General features: G+C 36.9%; 1 protein-coding gene and 1 long non-coding RNA gene across 3 annotated transcripts in view; one reads left to right on the plus strand and one right to left on the minus strand.

Moving 5' to 3' along the window:
- LOC129493071 (uncharacterized) overlaps window positions 1–23,011 on the plus strand; it is a 288,887-nt gene that overhangs the window by 237,511 nt on the left and 28,365 nt on the right. For both annotated transcript variants that reach the window (XR_008661024.2, XR_008661025.1), the window contains exon 3: window positions 4,094–4,170. This is a non-coding gene — a long non-coding RNA (uncharacterized lncRNA). The remainder of the gene's footprint in view (window positions 1–4,093; window positions 4,171–23,011) is intronic.
- Window positions 1–23,011, minus strand: part of C11H8orf34 (chromosome 11 C8orf34 homolog) — a 483,892-nt gene that overhangs the window by 7,628 nt on the left and 453,253 nt on the right. Inside the window, 1 exon segment of the mRNA XM_055298752.2 lies at window positions 1,004–1,063. Within this exon segment, the coding sequence (XP_055154727.1) occupies window positions 1,004–1,063 (60 nt within the window).

Here is a 23,011-nt window from a genome sequence, read left to right on the forward strand (position 1 = left end):
TTGGCTCCACCCCCCTCGTGTACCTATATCCTTAATATATATCTCATCCTTCATAATGGATTCATAGCTTTTTAATATACAGATTGCTATAATTTTTCTAATCAATCTCTTTTTTGATTATTAGGTTGTTTCTATTTTTTACATGCTTTCCGTGTTTTCTTGTAAAACATTTTTCATGCTTTATTATAAAACATATGGCAATGAACATAATATTCTGATAGCTATATCATAGTACATTGAAGAAATTATTTATTTAGGTAATGTCCTAATGCAGAATTATTGAGTCAAGAGCAATTACAGCAGAGCAAAATTAAATGAGCAGACAAAGGTAACAGTAAACTCCCCATTACTCAAGGTGTTTATGTAGAGTCTGGGTGACCATTTGATAGGGGTATTGCAGAGAAAAGGCAGCATTAAATTAGGGAAGGAGTAGCTGGTTCTACGTTCTTTCCAGTTTGATATTCTGTGATTCTATGAGTGGTAAGGACAAGCTCAACACCTTTGCTTTTCTCTGGAACATACTTAAGAGATGACAAAGTGATTTATTTTTTATATTTGTGTATCCAGTTCATAAAGTAGCCTCATATTCATGGACATGAAATTGTTCTGAGATCCTGTAACTGCCGGGGATATATAATAGCATCATAGAGTCCATATCCTACATGTGGGAGAATATGTTTTTCAGCTCATATCTATCTAGAAGATATTATTTTTCCTGCCAAGGAGAAAGGGTTTAAAATCCCCATCCTCCCACCTTAGCAAGGGAGAGTGCAGACTAAATGAGAACTCCAAAACCTGTAGGACACACACACACACACACACACACAAACACACACACACACACACTCAGGAAATCTTACAATCTTATGCAGGCTACTTGGAGAAAAACTATTCTCATCAGAGGTCCTGAGGACTATGTACTTTCTTAATACAAATCCTGAGCAGTTTTAGAAGGTACCCGTCATTACCTGACATCGATATTAAGTGCCCTGAGCAAACATACCAGAGTAGACCAGTGTAGGACAAGAAGAGCATGGAACGCAAAGAAGAAGATCAGCAGAACCTGCACAACGAAAGAAACAGAGATAATATGCCAGGCCAGGAAAAATCATCAATTAAATACCATTCCCTAGAGCTTTAACCAATTTCTAGTGAAGATTAATTGAAATTAATATCAAAACTACATTTGTAGTATGTACTGTGCTGCAATTCTGTATTTTAACTGCTTAGTAGTGTGTATATCCTCATTCCATTATTCAGTCATTTTCCACTTAAACCTCTGGTAATTTTTCCAATAAAATCTAAGGCAAAATGCCCCTCCAGATAGTGTTCTGGATATGAGTGTAGTCTATGTGAAGATCCCATATGAACTGCAGTCATAATTGTGATGCCCAGCATGGGTTAGGCAGGAAAGCCATGGTCTGCTCTGCAGACTGCTCCCCTAACACAGCTTATTCAGCCCCAGACAGGTACATGCTACTTATTGTGATACCACAAAATTATAAATTAGTACCATATTATCAAGCAATATGATTTCATGAGGTAGTATATATATATATATGTGTGTGTCTGTGTATGTGTATGTGTGTATATATATATGTGTACCCATAGATATGCACACACACTATATTGTCTGGTTCATAGCATTATAGGCTAAATGTGGTTTCTCTAAACCCAGCCCTGAGGAAGAAGAATATAAGACTATCTCTGAAGGAAGGGAAAAGTAGTACCTAGTGGGGAAATGGAGCATGACTATTCTAGTTCAAAAGAGTGGCAAAATAAAACAGAGGGTGAGAGCAGATGAAGTAAGAAAGATAAGCCATTCCACATGTCTTGAAAAGAATGGAAATAGATTAAGTCCAAATTTTCCACAGCATCTCTTGGAACACTAGCCCTACGAGATGTTAATCTAGATGATTCACAAACAAATGGTTCATTAGTCAAATAATTTTGGACATCATACTATATCTGATTTTTGAAGGATCAAAATATACAACAGCATATTAAAGATTCTTAGAAGTCCTACACTAAGGAAAATGATTTAACCTGATATTTAGCAAAGTTATTTTATAGTAGATTTTTATAGAACAATCACTTTTAAAAATCCTATAAAGCATTCATTGGTTAAGTGCTACTTCAACTAGAATGAAATGGCTTATTGATTTGGTTGTCATTTCATACATTCTGCAGCAAAATGGAAAAAAAGCATGGATTTCATATTCAGCTAGAACTGAGTTTAAATCTTATCTTCACCCTTTCCTATATATGTCACCTTGAGTAAGTTAGCATTGCTCAGCATCCTTCACAGAGGATGGTTCTAAGCAAAACACCTTTGGAAGTATCAAGTAATGGGCATTTAACATTTTTCAGTATTAAAATTTAGATGAATAGGAACTACAAAAAAAATTTGGGTTGAAGGTGGAGGTTGTATATGGAAGGTAGATGCTGGATACAGCTGGAGAATTGGTGAATTGTTAGAAATCTTATACATGGAAGGGTTTGAAATAAAATAATGATGTATTTTTGTTCGAGTGTTCTTTGCCACCCAAAGACGTTAAAGGTGCTGGCAAGGGAGTGGTTGAATTCATGCTCTGTATTAGTAGTTCTTAAATTTTAGAGTGTATAAGAATCAGCCACATGGCTTTTTAAAACACAGGTTGCTGGGCTCCAACATCAGAGGAGTTTCTGATTTAGTAGATCTGGGATGGAGCCCAAAGAAACCGTGCTTCTACTAATTCCCAAGAGATGTTGATGCTACTACTGCTGGTTTGAGAACTTCACTTTGAGCATCACTGTTTGGTGTAACACAGACCTTAGAGTGAAGGATGAAGCTAGCTGTGGTCTTACGTACTTAGAGATAGATGAGTAATCAAGTGTCTGGGTACCAAAGCAAGATTGAAGTGCAGGTTTAGTAGAAAATGAGGAATTTTAAGGGAAGGAGGTTTGTGACAGCAGATTACAGTAATGTAAGACTTTAGAGTTGGATGCTATTTCACATTTGATAAGAAAAAAGTATATACAGCCTAGGAGAATAACTAGATTTGAGAAGCAAGGAATTACAATGGTAGGATATTGGGTAAGTCACCCAAGTAGCAGTTAAAATTTTCTGATGAAAATAGTTGTGGTAGAGAGGAAAACAGTGAGCCAAATGGAAGCATCTCACAGGAATGAAGAAAAGTGATTGGTAAGACTATAGTGACCAGGACAAGAACAGAACAACAATAAATGTTAGGAGCCTTAAAAAAGGAATTTCAGGTAGAATGTTGATGCTGTCTCATGGTGCTTGGCACAGGGCAATGGAAAGAAGCAACAGCTTCCTCTGGAGGAGGCTAACAGGGACCCAGTGTTTTCTAGGAGGAAACCATTTCAATAAGACCAATAAAAAAGCATATAAAGTATTATTTTAAGCCACCAAAGAACAATCAATTTGCCAATCAAGTTCCAGTCCCATAGAGCATGGTGCAAAGATCTGGAAAATATTCAACAATACAAGTGCAGGAGAAGACTTTATTTTGATTAGAGTGTGGGGCAAGGGAGGGTGGCCAAGGATAACAGAGAATAAAAAAAAAAAAAAAAACAGAATTATCTGATTTCAAGTTTCTGAAATAAACTTTGACATAATGCTTTTCCTGCATGGAAATCACTTAGGTATTCAGCCTGGTACGGCTTCCTTCTCTTGAAGTAGGACTCCCCCTATACTAGGGATAGCCCATTATTTCCTATACTTGTGGGAATGTAAGAAATGAAGCAGCTTTGATGGGAAAAACAACAAATAAGAGAGTGGTCATCAACTCTGAAAATAAACATTATATTATGGATTAGAACACTATTTCTTCTTGAGGATAATGCCATATGCTACAAGTTTTTTTCAAGGAGAAACAGCAAAACAAATCACCTAAGGCAATGCATGACAAAGCACGTGTTGGGATTAAAGTGAATTCTATGTTGATGCACCATGTTCATTGCAACTCTGATGAACTATGATTACTACAGAAGAACAGCACATTGAACATATGATATGTCATTGAACACATCCTGTTTTCTATCAGATATCAACAAACCACTTATTACATGCATGTATCTGTGTTTCTAGAGTTATGACCTCCCTGAATAAACAGAAGACAAAGATAGAGACTTAGGTGTGGCCACTTCTCAAGTGATCTTTAAAAGGTACGTAACCAATTTGAACTAAATTTATTCATTTATTCATTCATGAAGTTGATTCAATAAATATTTGTTAAGTAAAAAAATTATAAATGCATAAATATCTATTAAGTATTTGTTGAACATTTACAATGAAAAATAGGGATTTTCAGATTAAACTTTCTTAATAGGCTAATTTTTTATAATTAAGTAGAAGTGATGTATAAACTATAAAGCCTTATATAAGTGGTAGAAACTTTAAAAATTTTTAAAAATTTTAAAATGGATAATCCTATGTGTCCTAATATGGAAGAGAAAGTCACATATGATTTATGTCTAAGAACACAAGAAAAAGCTATGCTTTTGGTCTGAAGAATGTTTAATTATACTAAAGATGATATACAGTTTTGAGATACTTAGTCAACATTTCAAAACAAGCCATTTTGAAATTTGGCAGCATGCTTTGAACAGTTGTTGTACTTTTAATAGCTTACCATGGGATTGAAAACATACTTAATGTAATTACTAAATGCTATTTATTTTATTCTGTCAAAATTCTAATTTTTATGTTTATCATATATGGCTCCCTTAATTTTCTGGATGACTTTGCTTGTAGATAATAATTCGGAACACTGTAAATATAACTAAATCATGTTGAAGTTTCTATTAAAAGCAGATTTTCTACTCAAATGTATTACTACTTCAGTTTCTTTATATGTTGTTTTCCCTTATTTTCTTATTTTATAGTGTTTTCTTTATGTTAAAACTCTCTCAGTGCAGAGTGAGATCATTCCTCTCTTGATGTTATCTTTACACACATCCCTCCCACCCTGAAAGGTTTATTTAGCTTTTAGGGACACAGTGAAATTTCGGAGTGGAGGATCTGGTCTTGGGTTAGATTCGAATTTAAATTGCACTTACTAATTCTGTATTCTTGGCAAAAAATATTGAACAAATCTGAGTTTGTAAAATCATATTAATAATACTCATACAATACAATGTCACAGGGATTAAATAAGATACCACTACATGGCACATAACAATCAAAATTTAATAAATGTTACTTCTGTCCCATTTCCTCCTCCTTCAGAAATGCATTTGTTTCTGTATAAGCTTTAAAATGTCAATGGCTCATAATAGGCTTTAAGGAGAAATGGAATGCTGTGATTCTAAATATCTCTCCAAAAGAGATTTGGTGGACCTATTTAATGTTAGTGATTGCAGCAGCGGACCATCTGGAGCGGCTGCTGTGAAGACACCAGCTGTAGCAGGGGAGGTGTGGCCAGGGATGTGCACTCCATGGAGCCAGTGGAAGCTGGGAAAAGGTGGAAGCTGCCTGCGTCTGAGTTGGCAGGGTGGGAGCCCCCCCAAAGGGCACAGGTGCAGCTGCTCAGTCACGGCTTTGGACCCAGGCATCCCTGTGCTCTTGGGGGCCCAGGAAGATCACCTGCTCCTGCAGGCTTGGAAGTGACTGCTCCCGCTACCTGGCCTCTCCCCGACTCCTGATGCCCACTCTGATCTCGGAGCAAAGTTGTGGCTCAGTTCAGGCACTGTCACAACCCAGCTGGGTGTGCATGCACTTGGGGCAGAGCTGACATGCCAGCCCCCTGCTGCCTCAGCCCCCTCCAGACTTTGAGCACCGACAAGCATGGGAGAAGGGTCGAGAGGGTGCTGAGGGCAGCTCAGAGCAGGCCTACAGGCACCTTATGGCACAAACAACCTGGGCACCGTGGGCACCATGAATGGCTGGTTGATGGTGGCAGGAGGTAGACAGGCTCCAGGGCAGAAAGGGGTGGGTCCCCAGTAAAGCCCTACCTTCAAGCTGTGGATGGACTGAAGCCAGGGGGCTGGGCTGCCAATTCCACAGACCAGAGTGAGAACTTACTTATGATGCTTCTCCTGGGCACACTCATGGACCAGTCAGTCAGTACACACTTCCTCCCCTCTGAAGCCCATAAAAACCTGGACTCAGCCAGACTTGGTCAAACGTGGGGACCACCTTTCTGTGGAGAGGAGCTACCCACCATGGGTCTCCTCTCAGGTGAGAGCTGAGCAGATGTCAGGATGACCTACCTGCCTGCAGAAAGGAGCCACCCAGTTGGAGTCTCTGGAGAGCTGTCCTGTCACTCCATGAAACACTTCTTGACCTTACTCACCCTCCAGTTGTATGCATACCTCATTCTTCCTGGATGCAAGACAAGAACTTGCAACCCCCCAAATAGCGGGACTGAAAGAGCTTTAACACAAACAGGGTTGAAACATGCCCCTCGCTCACCACCTTGTGGGCTATGAGAAGGAGAGAAGAGAGAAGGAGAGAAGAGCTGTGGCCTTTCAGGGACCCCAGACGTAGGAGCTCCCCGAGCCAGGGCTTTGACACCCTCTTTGGGGCTCTATGGTTCCTGGCATCTCCAAGATTACAGGCACCACCACATTCTTCACTGCCAGCAGTGGAAGTTGCTTGTGGTATGCCTAGTCCAGCCGCAGCCTCACAGGAGATGACGTCTGTGCTGGCGCCTGGAACTGCCTGCCCTGCCACGGCCAGCATGCCTGGCTGTGTGTAGCAGCCAGACCCTGTGCCCGCTCACTCATGCACCCCTTACTACTCTGTGCCTGGCTTGCCCTTGGCAGGCATGGGATCTGGGAGGGTAGCATGAGCCAAGCACAGCCTGCCAGGCCAAGCAGACGGGATGAGACCAGCAGGCTCAAGCAAAACTAGGCAAAGATGCCACTGGCCACAGAGGTTTCCAGCTGGTGAAGCAACACCCCAAAGATTGACATTAGGCTAGTGTCACTTTACTCAATTTATTATTCAATTAGCTCTCCATTAAAATATATGCTAGCTCAGTAAGAAAAAAGTATTATGTCACACTTTTGGAGCTCTGTGCTTAGAGCTCTTCTTTTTAATCTTCACATGCCCTCTTTTTTATGCCTACACAAGTAGTTTCTTCAGCCACCATATCTATCCTCAGACTACCTCCTATGAGACCATGCCAGTCAACTTCTATACTAGCTCAAACAATGGAAATACAGTATAACATCTGCTGGAGGGAATAGTTTATTCATTGGTTTTCTTCACTTAAGTCTGAAGTGGAGGAAAAAGGAGGTAGGTTTGGATCAATGATGGTATAGCGCTGGGTCCACCATTTAGGAGCATGAAATATTTACATGATAAAAATCCTGAGTAATGGGTTCTTTTTTGTTTTGGAGTCTCACTTGCTAAATTGCTCAAGCTGGACTCCAACTCCTGGGATCTTGCCTCAGCCTCTCAGTAGCTGGGACCACAGGCATGCACCACCATGGCTGGCTCCAAAACCCTTTCCTACAGCTTGGGAGAGCACCTAAGAGCATTACATAAGACAAATATATCACCTGTGAGCTCATCTAATAGAGAGGTCACTCTTTTTGCCCCAAATTAGGACTATAAAACCTTTCCCCTGTAGTGCTAAATTGTATCAGAGGCATAAATTGAATGCGGAAGCCATAGAATAATTAAGAGACACAGAAAAATGAGCTCTAGTTTTACAGGTGAAAAGAGAAATCATTTCTAGTTAGTAAGCAAAACGCAGAAAGTATTTAGCAGAGAATCCTAGAGGAGAGCATTTGCCTTTACTGTCGTGTAGTTAGTATATCCCTGATAGTTAAAATCTGACAATTGGGCAACTGTAGATGCACTTGAGTGCAAGCCCTTTCTCTGCAATTTACTAGTCTGGGATCACCGGGAAGAAGCAAGACCTTAGCTGAGTCTTCTGACTCCCAGGTTTTTTTCCACTTCATGATAGCCTCCAGAAAAAGGAAATTAGCCTCCCAATGAGAAAGTTAAGTGGCAGATGTGTATGCTCACAAAAAAGGGTGAATTGTTAGTAAATTACAGTGAACACTTAAGTGGCTGGCAACAAAACTATATAAAGGAGTAAGAATATTATGTCAATAATTACATCAGTAAAAGTAAATAGAAACCTAATAATAAGCAAAAGACTGAAGTCCTTGTAGGAGAGCAGATAAACTAAATACAGTTGTCCTATGGGTTTCAAGACCCCTGTGGATATTAAAATCCAAGGATGCTCCAGTCCCTTATAAAAAATGGCACAGTATTTGCAAATAACCTATGCATATTCTCTCATACATTTTAAATAATCTCTACATTACTTATAATAACTAATACAGTATAAATGTTATGCAAATGTTTTTATACTTTTTTATTATTTCTTTTTTTTGTATGTATATATTTGATCTATGGTTGGTTGAATCTGCAGATGCAAAACCCAGTAGATAGAGCAGGCTGACTGCATTGCTGCTCTTTTCATAAATAGAAACCATTTTATATGGCACATACTTAAAAGTAAAAATTAGAACTAATATTTATCAAGCACATACTATGTTTGGCAAAAATAAAAACCATTAGAAAGTAAATATTTTCTTACTCCATGAAAACAAAATGCAATAATCTGAATATTTACTGGTTCTGCCCAAATTTATTGAACTATATTAGAGTGTAAAAATCCCTATCCAGTAACAGCAGGATAAATTATTCAGATAAAGCATTCCACTAAAAGTGCATAGAATAGCTGGATACAATATTTTTAAAAACCTGTGTGAAGGCACCAAACATCTATCAAAGCAGTAAAGTATTAAAAGGCCAATATCCCAGATAGTGAAGAAATAAAGAGACATGAGCATAGAATTTGGAGACATGCTCCCTCTAAAGGTATGTACCAATTCCAGAAGAGACTCCTAAAAGGCTGAGACCCTAAAGAAGGGTTGTAAAATCCTCCCAGGCTAAAGGAAAAAAAAAAGTAGAGTTGTAATCTTACTGAGAAATGTGACCCAAATAAATTCCCTAGGTTTTAAGCTCCTAGGCTGAAAGGCCACACTGGAGGAGTAAGGGTAAAATGGAAATATACCAGCCCTCTCAAGGAATAAAGCCCAACTTAAAATCTTTTTGATTTTTTATTTAATTCAGATAATCTCAGATTGTTAGTTTCCCTGCACCTCTGCTAGAAGCAAGATAAAATACTCTCTAGAAGAAGATAACATCATCCTAGGCCTCAAATTATCTTTGCAACATATCATATATAATGCTCAACGCTTAATCAAAAATAAGCAGACACACATGATGACAAGGCCATGTGTTCTAAAGCCAAGAAAAAACAACAAAGAATAGAAACACCCACAGGAATCACATAATGAACTTATCAAACATGGATTTTAAAATAAATATGCTTAATAAGAAAATTAAAGATAATATCTAGAATTTTAGAAAGAAGTAGAAACTACCAATGAACCAAATAAAAATGCCAAAATTAAAAAAACTACAAGTCAATGTATATATTAAACGGCAGATTTGATAGCATTTAAAGAGAGAAACTACATTTATTCAGAATTATACTCAGTTAAATGGATGGAAATATTGAGCAGGAAGTAAGGGGAATTATTTTGCATATAGTTAGAATGTCTAGCATATATGTAATTGAAGGCTTTGGTGATTTTAAAACATAGTCTTCAAATTCTTTTGTTTTCCCAAGTGGTAGAACCATGTCCATTGACCTTGACTGTATTATCTGCAACTGCTTGACCAAACAAAGATGGCAGAAGTGGTGCTGTGAGTTTCCAAGCTCAGGACTTAAGGAACAGGAGTTTTCCACTTCCTGTCTTTATTCTTATAATCTAGCTACAATAATGTGAAGAAGTCCAAATATTTCAAGGAGAGGTGCATGAGGAAATGTCTGTAGGAGAGAAATCAACGTCTTTGGCCTGCAGCCTTGAATAAACTCTCAGCCAACAGTAACTAACCACCAATTCACTCAATTAACATGAGAGTTAACCATCTTGCAAGTGTATCTCCAGCCCTAGGTAAATCACTGCAGCTGACACATCATGGAAAAGGCATGAGCCTCCTTGTTGAGCCCCACCCAAATTGCAGATATATGTACTAAATGAGTGATTATTGTTTTAGACCACTAAGGTTTGGGGTGATTTGTTAGGCAGCAACAGCTGAATGGAAAAGGAACAAAAACAAGACTCAAAAGAGAACAAGGCACAATCTACAGCTACCAAACATATAAAAACGATAGATTTAGAAGCACTTTGCTCATCCAAGTCTCATGCAAAGAACCTAGGATTAAACTGAGCTTAATCACATGTAGGCACACCATGATAAAGCTGCTGCAAAAATAAAAGACAAATGGAAAATCGTAACATTTGAAGAAGTAATAATCTAACAGGTGACTAAAAATATTATTAGTAGTAATAATCTACAGGTGAAAATAAAATGACAGATATCATTTTATCTTCTCAACACAAAGATAAAATGATAACTTTGAAGTGCGGAAAGAAAAAAACTTTCTTGATTTTTATACTCAGTGAAAATATCCTTTAAAAGGAGAAACTGAGAAATTTCAGGCAAAGATAATTCACCACCAGTAATTACAAACTAAAACAAATGTTGTTTTTTTTTTTTTTAGGCAGAAGAAAGGTGATCCAATATGGAATTTCAGAGATATTGAAAAAAAGGAATAGTGACAAACAGAATAAAACTGGAAAAATATAAATGGATATTGGCAATATTTTAAAATAATAATAAAGCCTTATGGTGTTTTAAAATATACAGGGGATTTAAATACATGCCAACACTCCTATAAAATTCGGGATGAAGAGAAACAAAGCTAAAAATTTTTAAAGTTTTACAAAGCTAAAATATAAAAGGACAAATTGACATGAAACTTTTCTACATTAAACAATACATTGTTGCAATCTCAAGAACAACTATAGAAAGAATCTTAAAAGAGTATATAACCTTCAAGCTAAAATAAAATAAAAGAGCAATAACAGAAAAATTATCCCAAACAAGGCAAGAAAGAGGGAAAATGAAAACATAATATAGTGGGGAAAATAAAATATAAAGTATAAAGTAAGTTGGTAATATGGTAAATTCAAAAATAACTATAATAATAATTACACTATGCACAAGTAGACTAAATGAGTTAAACAGAAAGGATTGCTAGAATTGATTAAACAAATAGCCTAACTACATGTTGTTTTTGAAGAGAATTGTCTGATATTTGTGAATACAGAAATAATGAAAAGTTAGAGAATAAAAATCATACACCACACAAACCAATTTTTAAAAACCTGGGCTACCAATGTCATAGAATGTGGAATTTAATGCAGAATTAATTGCTAGGGATACAGGGAAATATCTCCTAATAATAAAAAGTTCAATTCACCAGGAAGATACACTTTTAAATTTATATAAAACTAATAATATAGCACCAAAATTTATAAAGCAGGAATTGATACAAAGAGAAACAGTCAAATCCATAATCATAGCAGGAGGTGTTGACACACATCTCTTGGTAACTGATAAAACAACACCCCCCAAACATACAGTAAGAAGATGGAATATTTGAACAACACAATCAGCCACCTCTACCTAAAGGACACGTAAAGAAAACTCCACCCAACAACAGCAAAATACATTTTACCATTGTTTTCCTAGAACTTGGTGCTTCTAAACATTTGCCCAAAGCTGGTCATTTACTGGATCATTAAGGAAGTCTCAATACATTTCAAATGATTTAAGCCATCCATACAGAGCTTGTTCTTTCAACAAAATAAATGCAGGATGAAAATAAAGCCGGACTTAGAGGAAACATTTAAAACTTAAACCTACATATCAGAAAAAAAATGCAAGCCTGAAATTCAATGAGGCAGGCATCTGCTTTGTGCCAGATATCTTCTGTTTTTCTGCCAGATATAATTTCTGTCTTTAATACCAAGCTCTTTGCTTCAGGAGACTGAAGTTTGTGGTCTGTATCAACAGAACTCCCAAACCCTCTCCTTGTATGTAGGTTTGGCCATAAGGAGCCTCAGCTAAGAATGAAGGAATGGAAGAGAGTAAAAATTGAGGGTATTTATTCTGCCTGAATCCTTCCTCATCTTAATCTAGTTTGTCTTTCAATATTTATTTATTTATTTATTTATTTATTTATTTATTTATTTATTTATTTATTTATTTATTTTGAGACAGGGTCTTACTCTTGTCATCCAGGCTGGAGTGCCCTGGTGCAATCACAGCTCACTGCAGCCTTGACCTCCCCGGCTCAGGTGATCCTCTTGCCTCAGCCTCCCAAGTAGCTGGGAATACAGATATGCACCTAATTTTAAAAGCATTTTTAGTAGAAATGGGCTTTCGCTGTGTTGCCCAAGCTGGTCTCAAACTCCTGGGCTCAAGCAATCTGCCTGCCTTGGCCTCTCAATTGAAGGTTATAGTTAAAGTTAATTAGATGAATTAAACACAGTTGTTTTTCGTAAATTCTATATGCAATTAATAAACGGGATACTTACTTTACCATATTGGCTGATGAAAATAATATTATATTTCTTCAAGGGTATTTATAAAATTCTTGCATCTGATTTGATTCATAAAAGCATGTTATTTAGCACTTAGGTATTAAATCTCTAGCCAAGATGCTCTGAAAAGTACAGAATAAGTAACATCTGCTATCTATCCTCAGGGGTATTTTATTTTAATTGAGGGGAGAATATGAGCATTATAAAACAATTGCAAAAGTTTGAAGATGGCAGATTTGGCTCTTAATTGTTAAGTTTCAATACATAGGGCCTTAAACGAGAAAATGACAATAAATTTGAGGAAAATTGATTTGCAGTGGTATCAGTAAGGATGCTTTGTTAGACTGCAATTATTCTGAAACTAGATTCATTACCACTGCAGATACATTGAAGATGTTATTGATGATTTTTTTAAAAAAATTGTCAGTTAACAGTGAACCTTTCATGAACTACCAAACTAAATTTTCTACATAGAAATGTTTGTAATAAATGTTCATAAGCAACACAAAAATATTATTCTAAGCTATTAGAAAATCAAGAACACTTTCAACACTGCCTGTTAGTCTGTGAAATGTAATATGAAAAAAAGTACTACGAAAAGTATAATTCAGTTAAAAAAAAAAGACCCACTGACCACCATCTAAGTTAAGAAATACAATTCTGACAGCCTTGAAGCTGAATAATTATTACCTCCACAAAACTATCTATTATCTTATATGTAAGCATTTACTTGCTTTTCCGTATATTTTAACAAGGTATCAAAGCATATTTAAAAACTATTGTTTAGATTTTTCCTGATTATCGTAGAAATTTTGGTCTCATTTGATTATCATAGAAATTTTGGTCTTTTAGGTCATCCCTGACCTGAAAGAGAAATGCTTCAGTAATTCATCAAGTATGATGTTTGCTGTAGGATTTTTGGAAATACACTTTTTTTTTTAGATTAAGAAATTTTTCTCACATTTCAAAGCCACTGAATTTTTTTCATGATTAGATGTCAAAATTTATCAAACACTTTTTATGCATTATTGACATTATTTTTCTCATTTATTATGTTAGTGTGGCTAATTTCCTGATTAATTTTCAAAAATTAATCTGGTAATACATTTCTGCAATAAACTCAATGTAGTAGGGATGTATTATCCTTTATACATAATAGGAACTGGTTTAGTACCAATTTGTTTAGAATTTTTATATCTATGTTCATAAGTCAATTGGCTTATTTGGCAAAAAGTTTTCCTTTCTTATAATTCCTCTGTTACGTATTGGAATCGAGGTTAGCTAGTCTCATAAAATGGATTGGGAAGTGTTTCCTCTTGGATTCTATGGAAGTGTTTGCATAATATTAGAATTATTTCTTAAAAGTTTAAAAGAATTCAGGCCCCATATGAGCCTGAAAATATTTTAATGAGGTTTTTAACTTATTAATTTAATTTTTAATAGATATACGACTACTCAGATTTTCTATTTCCTGTGTGTCAGCTTTGGTAAATTGTATTTTCTAGAGATTTCTGTGTTACATTTGAATTTTCAGGTTTGTCTAACAAACTTTGAAAATATGTATCACTAATACATGTAAAATTGAATGCACAAATATATTCTCCATGGTATTATTTAAAATAATTTTAGGCTGGACATGGTGGTGTATGCCTGTAACCCCAAAACTTTGGGAAGCCCATGCGGGCAGATTGCTTGAGCTCATGAGTTTGAGACTAGCCTGGGCAACGTGGGGAAACCTGGTCTCCACAAAAACTACAAAAATTGTATGGCGTGGTGGCATACCCCTGTAGTCCCAGCTACTCGGGAGGCTGAGGTGAGAGAATGATGTGAGCCCGGGAGGCAGGGGTTGCAATGAGCTGAGATCACACCACAGCTCTCCAGCCTCAGCAAGAGACAGAACTTGTCTCAAATAATAATAGTACTAAGTTTTAAATGGCATATGAACTGTAGAAGAGTGATTAAATAAGTTATAATACATCCAGATAATAAAATGCTATGTACTTATTTTAAAAATCATCTTACACCAGGTGGGCACGGTGGCTCACGCCTGTAATCCCAGCACTTTGGGAGGCTGAGGCAGGCGGATCACCTGAGGTCGGGAGTTCAAGACCAGCCTGACCAACATGGAGAAACCCCTTCTCTACTAAAAATACAAAATTAACCAGGCATAGTGGTGCATGCCTGTAATCCCAGCTACTCGGGAGGCTGAGACAGGAGAATCACTTGAACCTGGGAGGCAGAGGTTGTGGTGAGCCAAGATTGCGCCATTGTATTCCAGCCTGGGCAACAAGAGCAAAACTCCATCTCAAAAAAAAGAATAAAAAATAAAGAAATTATCTTACAGAGGACTATTTGACAATATGGAAAATATTTATAATATAATGCTAAAGCCACTTTATAAAGCTGTATGTAGAATGTATATTATATTATTGTATAAATGATTGTATAGATGATCTCAGGTGTGGATATGTATGTATGCACATGCCTGTGTGAGAGAGAATGCACGTGAGAATCATTTTTTTTTAAATTCCTGCGTTAAAAACAACAAAGTAATCACAGAGGGTATTTTGGGATGGTGAGATTATAGGTGATTTTAATTTTACTATTTATTATTTTTTCCTTATTAAACATATGCCCTTCAAATTAAAGCATCGTATTTCCTTTTTCCATTAGGTAGATTCTGAGAATTACCTAAATGCCATCAGACAAAACTAATTTACCTTAAGTTCTGAATGTGAATCTTTGTGGACTTAATCCTATCAACACTGTAGAGTGTATTTGTGAAAGAAGCTGCTGGTTAGCAGAAAGGATTCAGACACTGTTAACATTTTTTAAATGCAGTATGACAGTATGAATTGAAAACCCTTGGGCAGCTAGAGGGAAACGATTTTGGCTAACAAGGAAAACTTATTACCTGATCAGAGGGCAGAGATAGCAACCTTAAATTCTGACCAAGGTGGGAATGGAAGGTAAATGAGGGAAACAAATTGGTTGGAGAACATTCTGAAGTGAGAGAAACCATGGCAAACTAGACAGTATGTTCAGCTCAAGCTAATTCTTACTATGAGGAAAGGCAAGCCTAGTATTGCCGTATCTTCTGTTTTTCAAAGAGAGTATCTGAACTTTTTGAGATCTCCTAATTTTTAAATGTTAAATTTATTTTTGTTAAAAGATTGTTCTGGCCAAACAAAGCACATCTGCAGACACACCCAGCCCAAAGGCTGGTAATTCATAGTCTCTTGTTCTTAAACATTACAATACAAAGATAAACAATCACTTAGTGCCTTTTGAAACCCCAGCCTTAGCTATCAGCTTGAGCCCAGGGAGAGGCTTTTAACAAAAGCAGTAAGCCATTCCAAAATAGCAGTTTTTCTCAAAAGTTATATCTAAAATTAAGAAAGAAATCTGAATTAGAAGAGAAAATACATGAACATAGCCTCACAGACAATACATTCCCTGAATATCCCTCCTCTGCATATGCATTTATTTTTCATTTAAAGAGGCCTAATCTGAATTCTTAATTTTGGATTCAGAACACCAACAGTGAAGCAAAAGAAAAGCCGATGAACATAGAAAGCAGTGTGCTAACTTCTGTAGAATTTTCTTTATTTCTGACCTCCTATCAACAAAGTAGCTGAAGAGCCCTGAAAAGTCACTGTCATTCTTTTGAGCTTCAGTTTCCTCACTTGTAAAATTAAGAGGTTGGGTGGATATTTCCTATCTTTAAAATTTTATGAGTCAATGAGACTACCTATACAGTGAGAAAACAGCCACATAAAATTTGCAATCCATTTATAGGAAGTAGTCATGTATACTTTGGAACTTCAGGTAAGGGCTTACTCTGAAAATTAATCAAGTTTTACAGAATTAAAAATATAACCCAGAGCTACATATATTTACTGTTGTTTAGCTGATAGATTAGTAACTATACTCAGTAAAAGCAAAGTTTTAAAAAGCACTTCTTAAATTGTTTCATCCTCCTATGAGCTAGGCTGCACTATTGGTCTATCTTTACTCTCTGCCTAATAAAGAAGATAGACAGCTTTCTTAAAAAACCCCAAATTACTCTATAGTCTTTTGTACAAAAAGTGTATCTCCGGGAGGTGCTTACTCTTTGAGATAGGACTAGTGCAGGGGTAGTTTAGAACCCAGTTTTCTTCTCATCAATTCATGACATATGCAAAGAGCCAGACACCCGGGCCTCCTCGAGTTTTGAATTATTTGAATACAAAGCTACAGATATAAATACTCTCATTCGAGTTCTTCCCTATGCAAAGATTTTCGCGCTATCTACTTAATCAATTCACACTTCTTATCCTTACAACCTGGAACCCTCTTTGCTCTTCTCGTGACTTAGTTTTCCAGGCATATTTCCCTCTCAGCACCTGTATCAAATGTGTCTCCCCAAACAGCATTAATTGCTATGTTTCCTGGGCCATCAAGTGTAACCAGTGTTCTTCCTGTCTTTGTGCCCTTGCCCATGCTGTGGTTCTTGCCTATATGAACTTCTTGTCCATCCCTGCCTTTCAAAATCTTATGCATCCCTCAGTTCAAACACCATTTGCCCCATTGAAGATCTCTCTAATCTTGTGTTTCTACTGTCAGCTCTGTGATATTTCCTTCCTGTGGTTTCTTTAACATTTTACTTCTCTTAAGAAACCGTGTGCCTAATGCTTCAGATGCTTATGGACTTCTCTATAACTTGATAGGGGAAACACACAAGAAAGCCCAACGTATGGTAGCTTCTCAGTATATGTATGTTGACTTTTCAAGATCCACAAATATGATTGCTTTAAGGGGGTAATCTGGCCCATAGGGCTTATGAGACTTATTGGAAAATCTTAACTAAATTCCTGGTTTGGGACAAAAATCCCACATCTGTTTAATTTGAGAAGGTGAAGCAGGTCAATGCTTCAAAAAGAGCCGAAGAAAATCATGAAACACCTTGGCTGGTGTGAATACGCTCAAGTCCTTGCAGTGACAAAAAATACACAAAACAATCCATAGAGAAAAACAATAGGCTTTGCTTGCAGCCAGCCAATACATTCTCACTTGTGAAAGATATGTTCCATCTGATATAAGGCTGCCCTATATCCTACGTCCATCAAGGTTAAAGAATGAAGTAGATTTTCTTTTATTTTGTAGTTTTAGGCCACACCTGGAGCAAATATAAGAATATTCCAAGACAAATAAAAAGTGTTTAATAAAATAATTAAAAACATGTGCTGCTCCTTTATAACTCTGATTTTTAAAAATAACAAAAATTTGGGCCATGTATCCCCTATTCTAACTTTTAAAGACTTCAACTCCATGCATTGCTCCAATCCAAATAATTATGCATTGTAAAAGAATAGTTCTGTCACTCATTGTTTAAATACAGCCTTCTCTGATGCTTGTTATGATATTTTCTGGTGAGTATTGCACATGACAAAGACATGTTAATAAACAAAGCAGGTAGTCCGAAGCATGTAACCTTATATATTGTTGAGCAACTTGACACATTTTTCCATTACACTTAATAATAGTTTATGTGGTGAGATTAAGTTTTATATGTTATTAAAAGTTACCCATTAAATTTTTTTTCTAGGGCCTTAGGAATCAATTGGACCTTTCATAATATCACAGTTTTACCACAAACATGGGGAACATTTCAAAATAAGAATAGCACACAAATGATGCAGAGGCATTTGCCCTCTAGAAACTGTAAAAAAGTTATTCAGATCCAAATAATTCTCTACAACCAGTATTATAATGAAAAATTGCAATTTGGCTTTGGAATGTTTTGCTTTTAACAAATAACAGTAATTGTTGTACCTTACTTTTATATTTATGGGTTAAAGATCAATCCTAAAATATTTATGATAGTAACATACCAAATATGCAGATATCTGATATACCTAATTTAGAGATTTATCATCTGGTAAGAGTTTAGATGCCTTGAACTTTTTAGAAGTTTTAGAACTTTCTGAAGCTCATAATATGTTGAAAATGAAGACGTGGAATTAAAAAATTATCAAGCCTGGGAAAGTCCAGTCTGCAGTGAGCTGTGATCACGCCACTGCATACTGCACTCCAGCCTGGGTGACAGAGTGAGACTCTGTTTAAAAAAAAAAAAAAAAAAAAAAAGCCAGACATGATGCTTCACACCTGTAGTCCTACCACTTTGAGAGGCCAAGGCAGAAGGATCACTTGAATTCAAGGCAGGAGGATCACTTGAGCTCAAGGAGGTTGAGACCAGCTTGGGCAACACAGCAAGACCTTGTCTCTATTTAAAAGCTAAATAAATAAATAAATAACCATTTTTAAAAAGAAAAAAAGTATCAAGATTTCTTTTGATCTTCTGAAAGAACCTACTACGTATTACTAGAAAGTTTTGTCTTTTTTTCTTTAAGAGCTCATTTTTCTAGCTATCTTCATGTGTTTTATTGCACTACTATTGTTGTTTTATACTTAGTTGTTTCCAGTGAGTGTTGTGCTTTTTCTCTACAAATACTCGTGCTGTGTGAGATAACCTCGCTGACCTTTAAATAATAACAAAGCACCAAAGTCCTGTCTCACTTATTTCCTGAGAAGTGTAGACTCAAATTTCTAGTGCCTATTTCTGATGCCACAATCCTCATGAAGCCCTGATGCTTGTCTGACCTAATTGGCCATTAACTCATTTTAGCCTTTGTATTCCATACAGTGCACGCTTTCTGACCCACCCCTTCTATGTCTTCATTAGGTAGATCAGTCTGCTAGTACCTTATCTTGAGCCTGGCGGCATAATCAACTCTAACACCCTAGGAGTATCACTATCTCAAATCTTGCTCAAATACAAATCTTTTGAGACTGCCTGGAAAGCAGTAATCTGAGGTTAGGTGAAGGAGAAGAAACTTTTTTTTTTTAAAGGTGAAAAACCTGGCCACATTCTGGGTGGCCAGTGGAATATGGTAGCTCCACTTATTGTACTAAGCTCTTCTGCTCTCAAGAGTCATAGCATCAACTGTGTCACTCCTAGTAATGAGAGGGGAAGTCATGAGTGAAGCATGGGTCAATGAAAATGAATAGCACTGAGCCGAATCAGGAGACCTTCATCCTAGTCCTGCCTCTGCCACTAACTAAGTGACATGAACAGGTCCACAATCTCTTGGAACTTCAATTTCCCCATCACTAAATTGAGAGAATTAAGACTGAGATGATTAGATTAGATTAGCCTCTCCTAAGCGCTTAGAGCACTTCTTCTTCCAAAAATTAATAGATTCTGCAAATTACAGGCTTTCTGAAAATAGATGTGCATAGGCATTCTACAAGAACTCAAATAGGCTGGGCCTCACGCCAGTAATCCCAGCACTTTGGGAGGCCAAGGTGGGTGGATCACCTGAGATCAGGAGTTTGAGACCAGCCTGGCCAACATGGTGGAACCCCATCTCTACTAAAAATACAAAAATTAGACGGGCATGGTGGCACGTGCCTGTAATCCCAGCTACTTGGGAGGCTGAGGCAAGAGAATCGCTTGAATGCGGGAGGTGGAGGTTGCAGTGAGCCAAGTTCGTGCCACTGCACTCCAGCCTCAGTGACAGAGCAAGACTCTGTCTCAAAAAAAAAGAACTCAAATAAATATATTTTTCAAAAGCTGAACTAATCAAAGTCAAGCAGATCTCATTGCCACAGGACCACCCAGTGATTAGATTATGTAAATATTTTAGAAGAGTCTCTATGCCTTTTCCTCAAGTCCAATAATGGACAACATTTCCCCCATTTTAAACCAGTATGCTTATTATATATGACCTGTTCATTTAAAATTATAGTGTTGCTTTACTCCTCTTGAAAAGCTGTTGTTATATCAATGATATGGTCTTACAATTATGAATTTCTCAAATATTGTTATGTAGACTTTACCAAAACTTATTTTTCCACAGAATTGCTTTTAATAGCTTCTCATGAAACTAAGGCCCAAAGAAGCAGATTTAATCTGGTTCTATACCCCATTATGAAAATATCATACTTCCATTCCTCAAATAAAGAGAAGACTAAGCTGATGAAAGCAAGGACTATATGAGTAGAGAAACACTTCCAGAAAGGTGGTATAGGAATCTCCAAAAATCAGGGGCTCCTGAAAAGCAATAAGAACAATGGCAAAAATAATCATCAAAATTAACTTTTTTCAGAACTCTGGCAATAAACCAAAGGCTTACAACAACCCATGGCACATTAACTCAAGAAAAACAGCTGAATCTCAATAAGAACAAGTGAGTTATGTGGGGTTTTAACTTGCCCTATGTCAATACACTTCTCTCTAGCTCTGCAGTAGCCTTAAAAATCAGTAGACTCACAATGATAGTAGCTGTGAACCAGGCAGCCTAGCACCTGCTACAGAGGGAAGGATGTATTTGATGTTTTCCCAAATGCGGCACCCTCAGAAAATTGTCACTCCTTGACTTACATGGAAGCTGCCTTAAAGGGCTGGTCTTTATTTCACTTGAATTGAAGCTCACTCAGTGAGAACCTCTGCCCTTAGGATGTTTGTCAAAAACAATCAGGGACAGTAGGGTTACATCATAGCTGTCTAACAGTGATACCAGCTGGGCTAAACAAGATTTAAAAGAAAATCTGGTAAACGAGACTTCCATGGAAGGCCACAGAGATGTGTAGTGCTGTGCACCTATTAGGAAAGACTCCATAAAGCTCTACATAAAGCTCTATCTCTTACCTCTGGTTGACATAGAGGCTCTGTGGAAGCAGAGTTAAAAACTGCTTGAGTGTTCATAAAATGCCTTGACACCTGTCCAGTCATTAGCTGACCACTATGCTACTTAGCAGAGACTTCAATGGCTGAGTACAACAGATAACATAGACTTGAACTGCATTACTTCACAGAAGTTGCTAGATAAAGAAACAGCAGCAGCAGCAGCAGCAGCAGCAACAGCAAAACAAACTGCAGCAATAACAAACCCTAGGAGAAGGGGTCTGAAGTTCAGAGTTTCCACATTATATTACATGTCTAGTTTTCAACAACAAAACAAAAACAATAAATGACATGCCAAGAAACAAGAAAGTGTGGCCCATAAATAGGAAAAAAAAAAAGCAGTCAATAAAAACTGTCCATGAGGAAGCCCAGATGATTAACTTACCAGACAAAGACTTTTAATTGGGGCTACTGTAATATATTCAAATAACTAAAGGAAATTATGTCAAATAAATTACAGTATGAGAATGATGGGTCACCAGATGGAGACCAGCAATAAAGAGATACAAATTATAAAGGGAACAAACTAGAAATTCTGAAATTGAAATAAAAATCCACTAGAAGGGCTCAACAGCAGATTTTAACAGTCATAATGGAAAAAATTACTTGAAGATAGGTCAATGTACATTATGCAGTCTGAGGAACAGAATAAAAATAGAATAAATAAAAATTAAGTTACTTACAAAGTATATGAATATACATACACAGAGTATCCCTAATCCAAAAATCTGAAAATCCAAACTCCAAAATGTTCCAAAATCTAAAACATTTTGAGCATTGACATGACATTCAAAGGAAATGCTGATTGCAGCATTTCAGATTTTAGATTTAGGATGTTTATGGGTCCTCAACTGGTATGTATAATACAAACATTCCAAAATCTCGCTAGGCATGTGGCTCATGTCTGTAATCCTAGCACTTTGGGAAGCTGAGGCAGACAGATCACTTGAGCCAAGGGGTTCAAGACCAACCTAGGCAACATGGTGAAATATTGTCACTACAAAAAGTACAAAAACTGGCCAGGTGTGGTGGTGTAAACCTGTAGTCCCAGTGGGAGAATCACTTGGCCCCAGGAGGTTGAGGCTGCAGTGAGCTATGATTGTGCCACTGCAGTCCAGCCTGGGTGACAGAGCAAGAGCCTGTCTAAAAAAAAAAAGAAAAAAAAAAAAAAATATATATATATATACTGGGCACAATGGTTCATGCCAGTAATCCCAGCACTTTGGGAGGGCAGGGAGGGAGGATTGCTTGAGCCCAGGAGTTTGAGACCAGCCTGGGCAATATAGTGAGACCTCGTTTCTACAAAAATAAAAAGAATAGCCAAGTGTGGTGGTGCACATCTGTAGTCCCAGCTACTCAGGAGGCTGAGGTGGGAGGATTGCTTGAGCCCTAGAGGCAGAGGTTTCAGTGATCTGTGATTGCCCCCCTGCACTCCAGTCTGGGTGACAGAGTGAGACCCTGTCACACTGTCTCAAATAAATTTTTAAAAAGAGAAAAAAAAAATCCAAAATCAAAAATACCAAAAATCTGAAAAACTTCTGGTTCCAAAAATTTCAGATAAGAGATACTCAACCTGCACGCACATATGAGTTTAAAGACCCTCATAGCTTATGAATATAATATGTATTATGTTAATAATAAATTAAACTAGATTAAGCAGCACTTTCACATCACCATTTATTTATTATACCAGGTTTTTGTAATTATGAACTATTTAGACTTATTTACACCAACACATTTTTATATGTACCATATTTTTCTCTCCCCTCATTTCCTGTTTTCTATTGGAAA

This window comes from Symphalangus syndactylus, chromosome 11 (genome assembly GCF_028878055.3).
Source record: "Symphalangus syndactylus isolate Jambi chromosome 11, NHGRI_mSymSyn1-v2.1_pri, whole genome shotgun sequence".
Classification (NCBI taxonomy): domain Eukaryota; kingdom Metazoa; phylum Chordata; class Mammalia; order Primates; family Hylobatidae; genus Symphalangus; species Symphalangus syndactylus.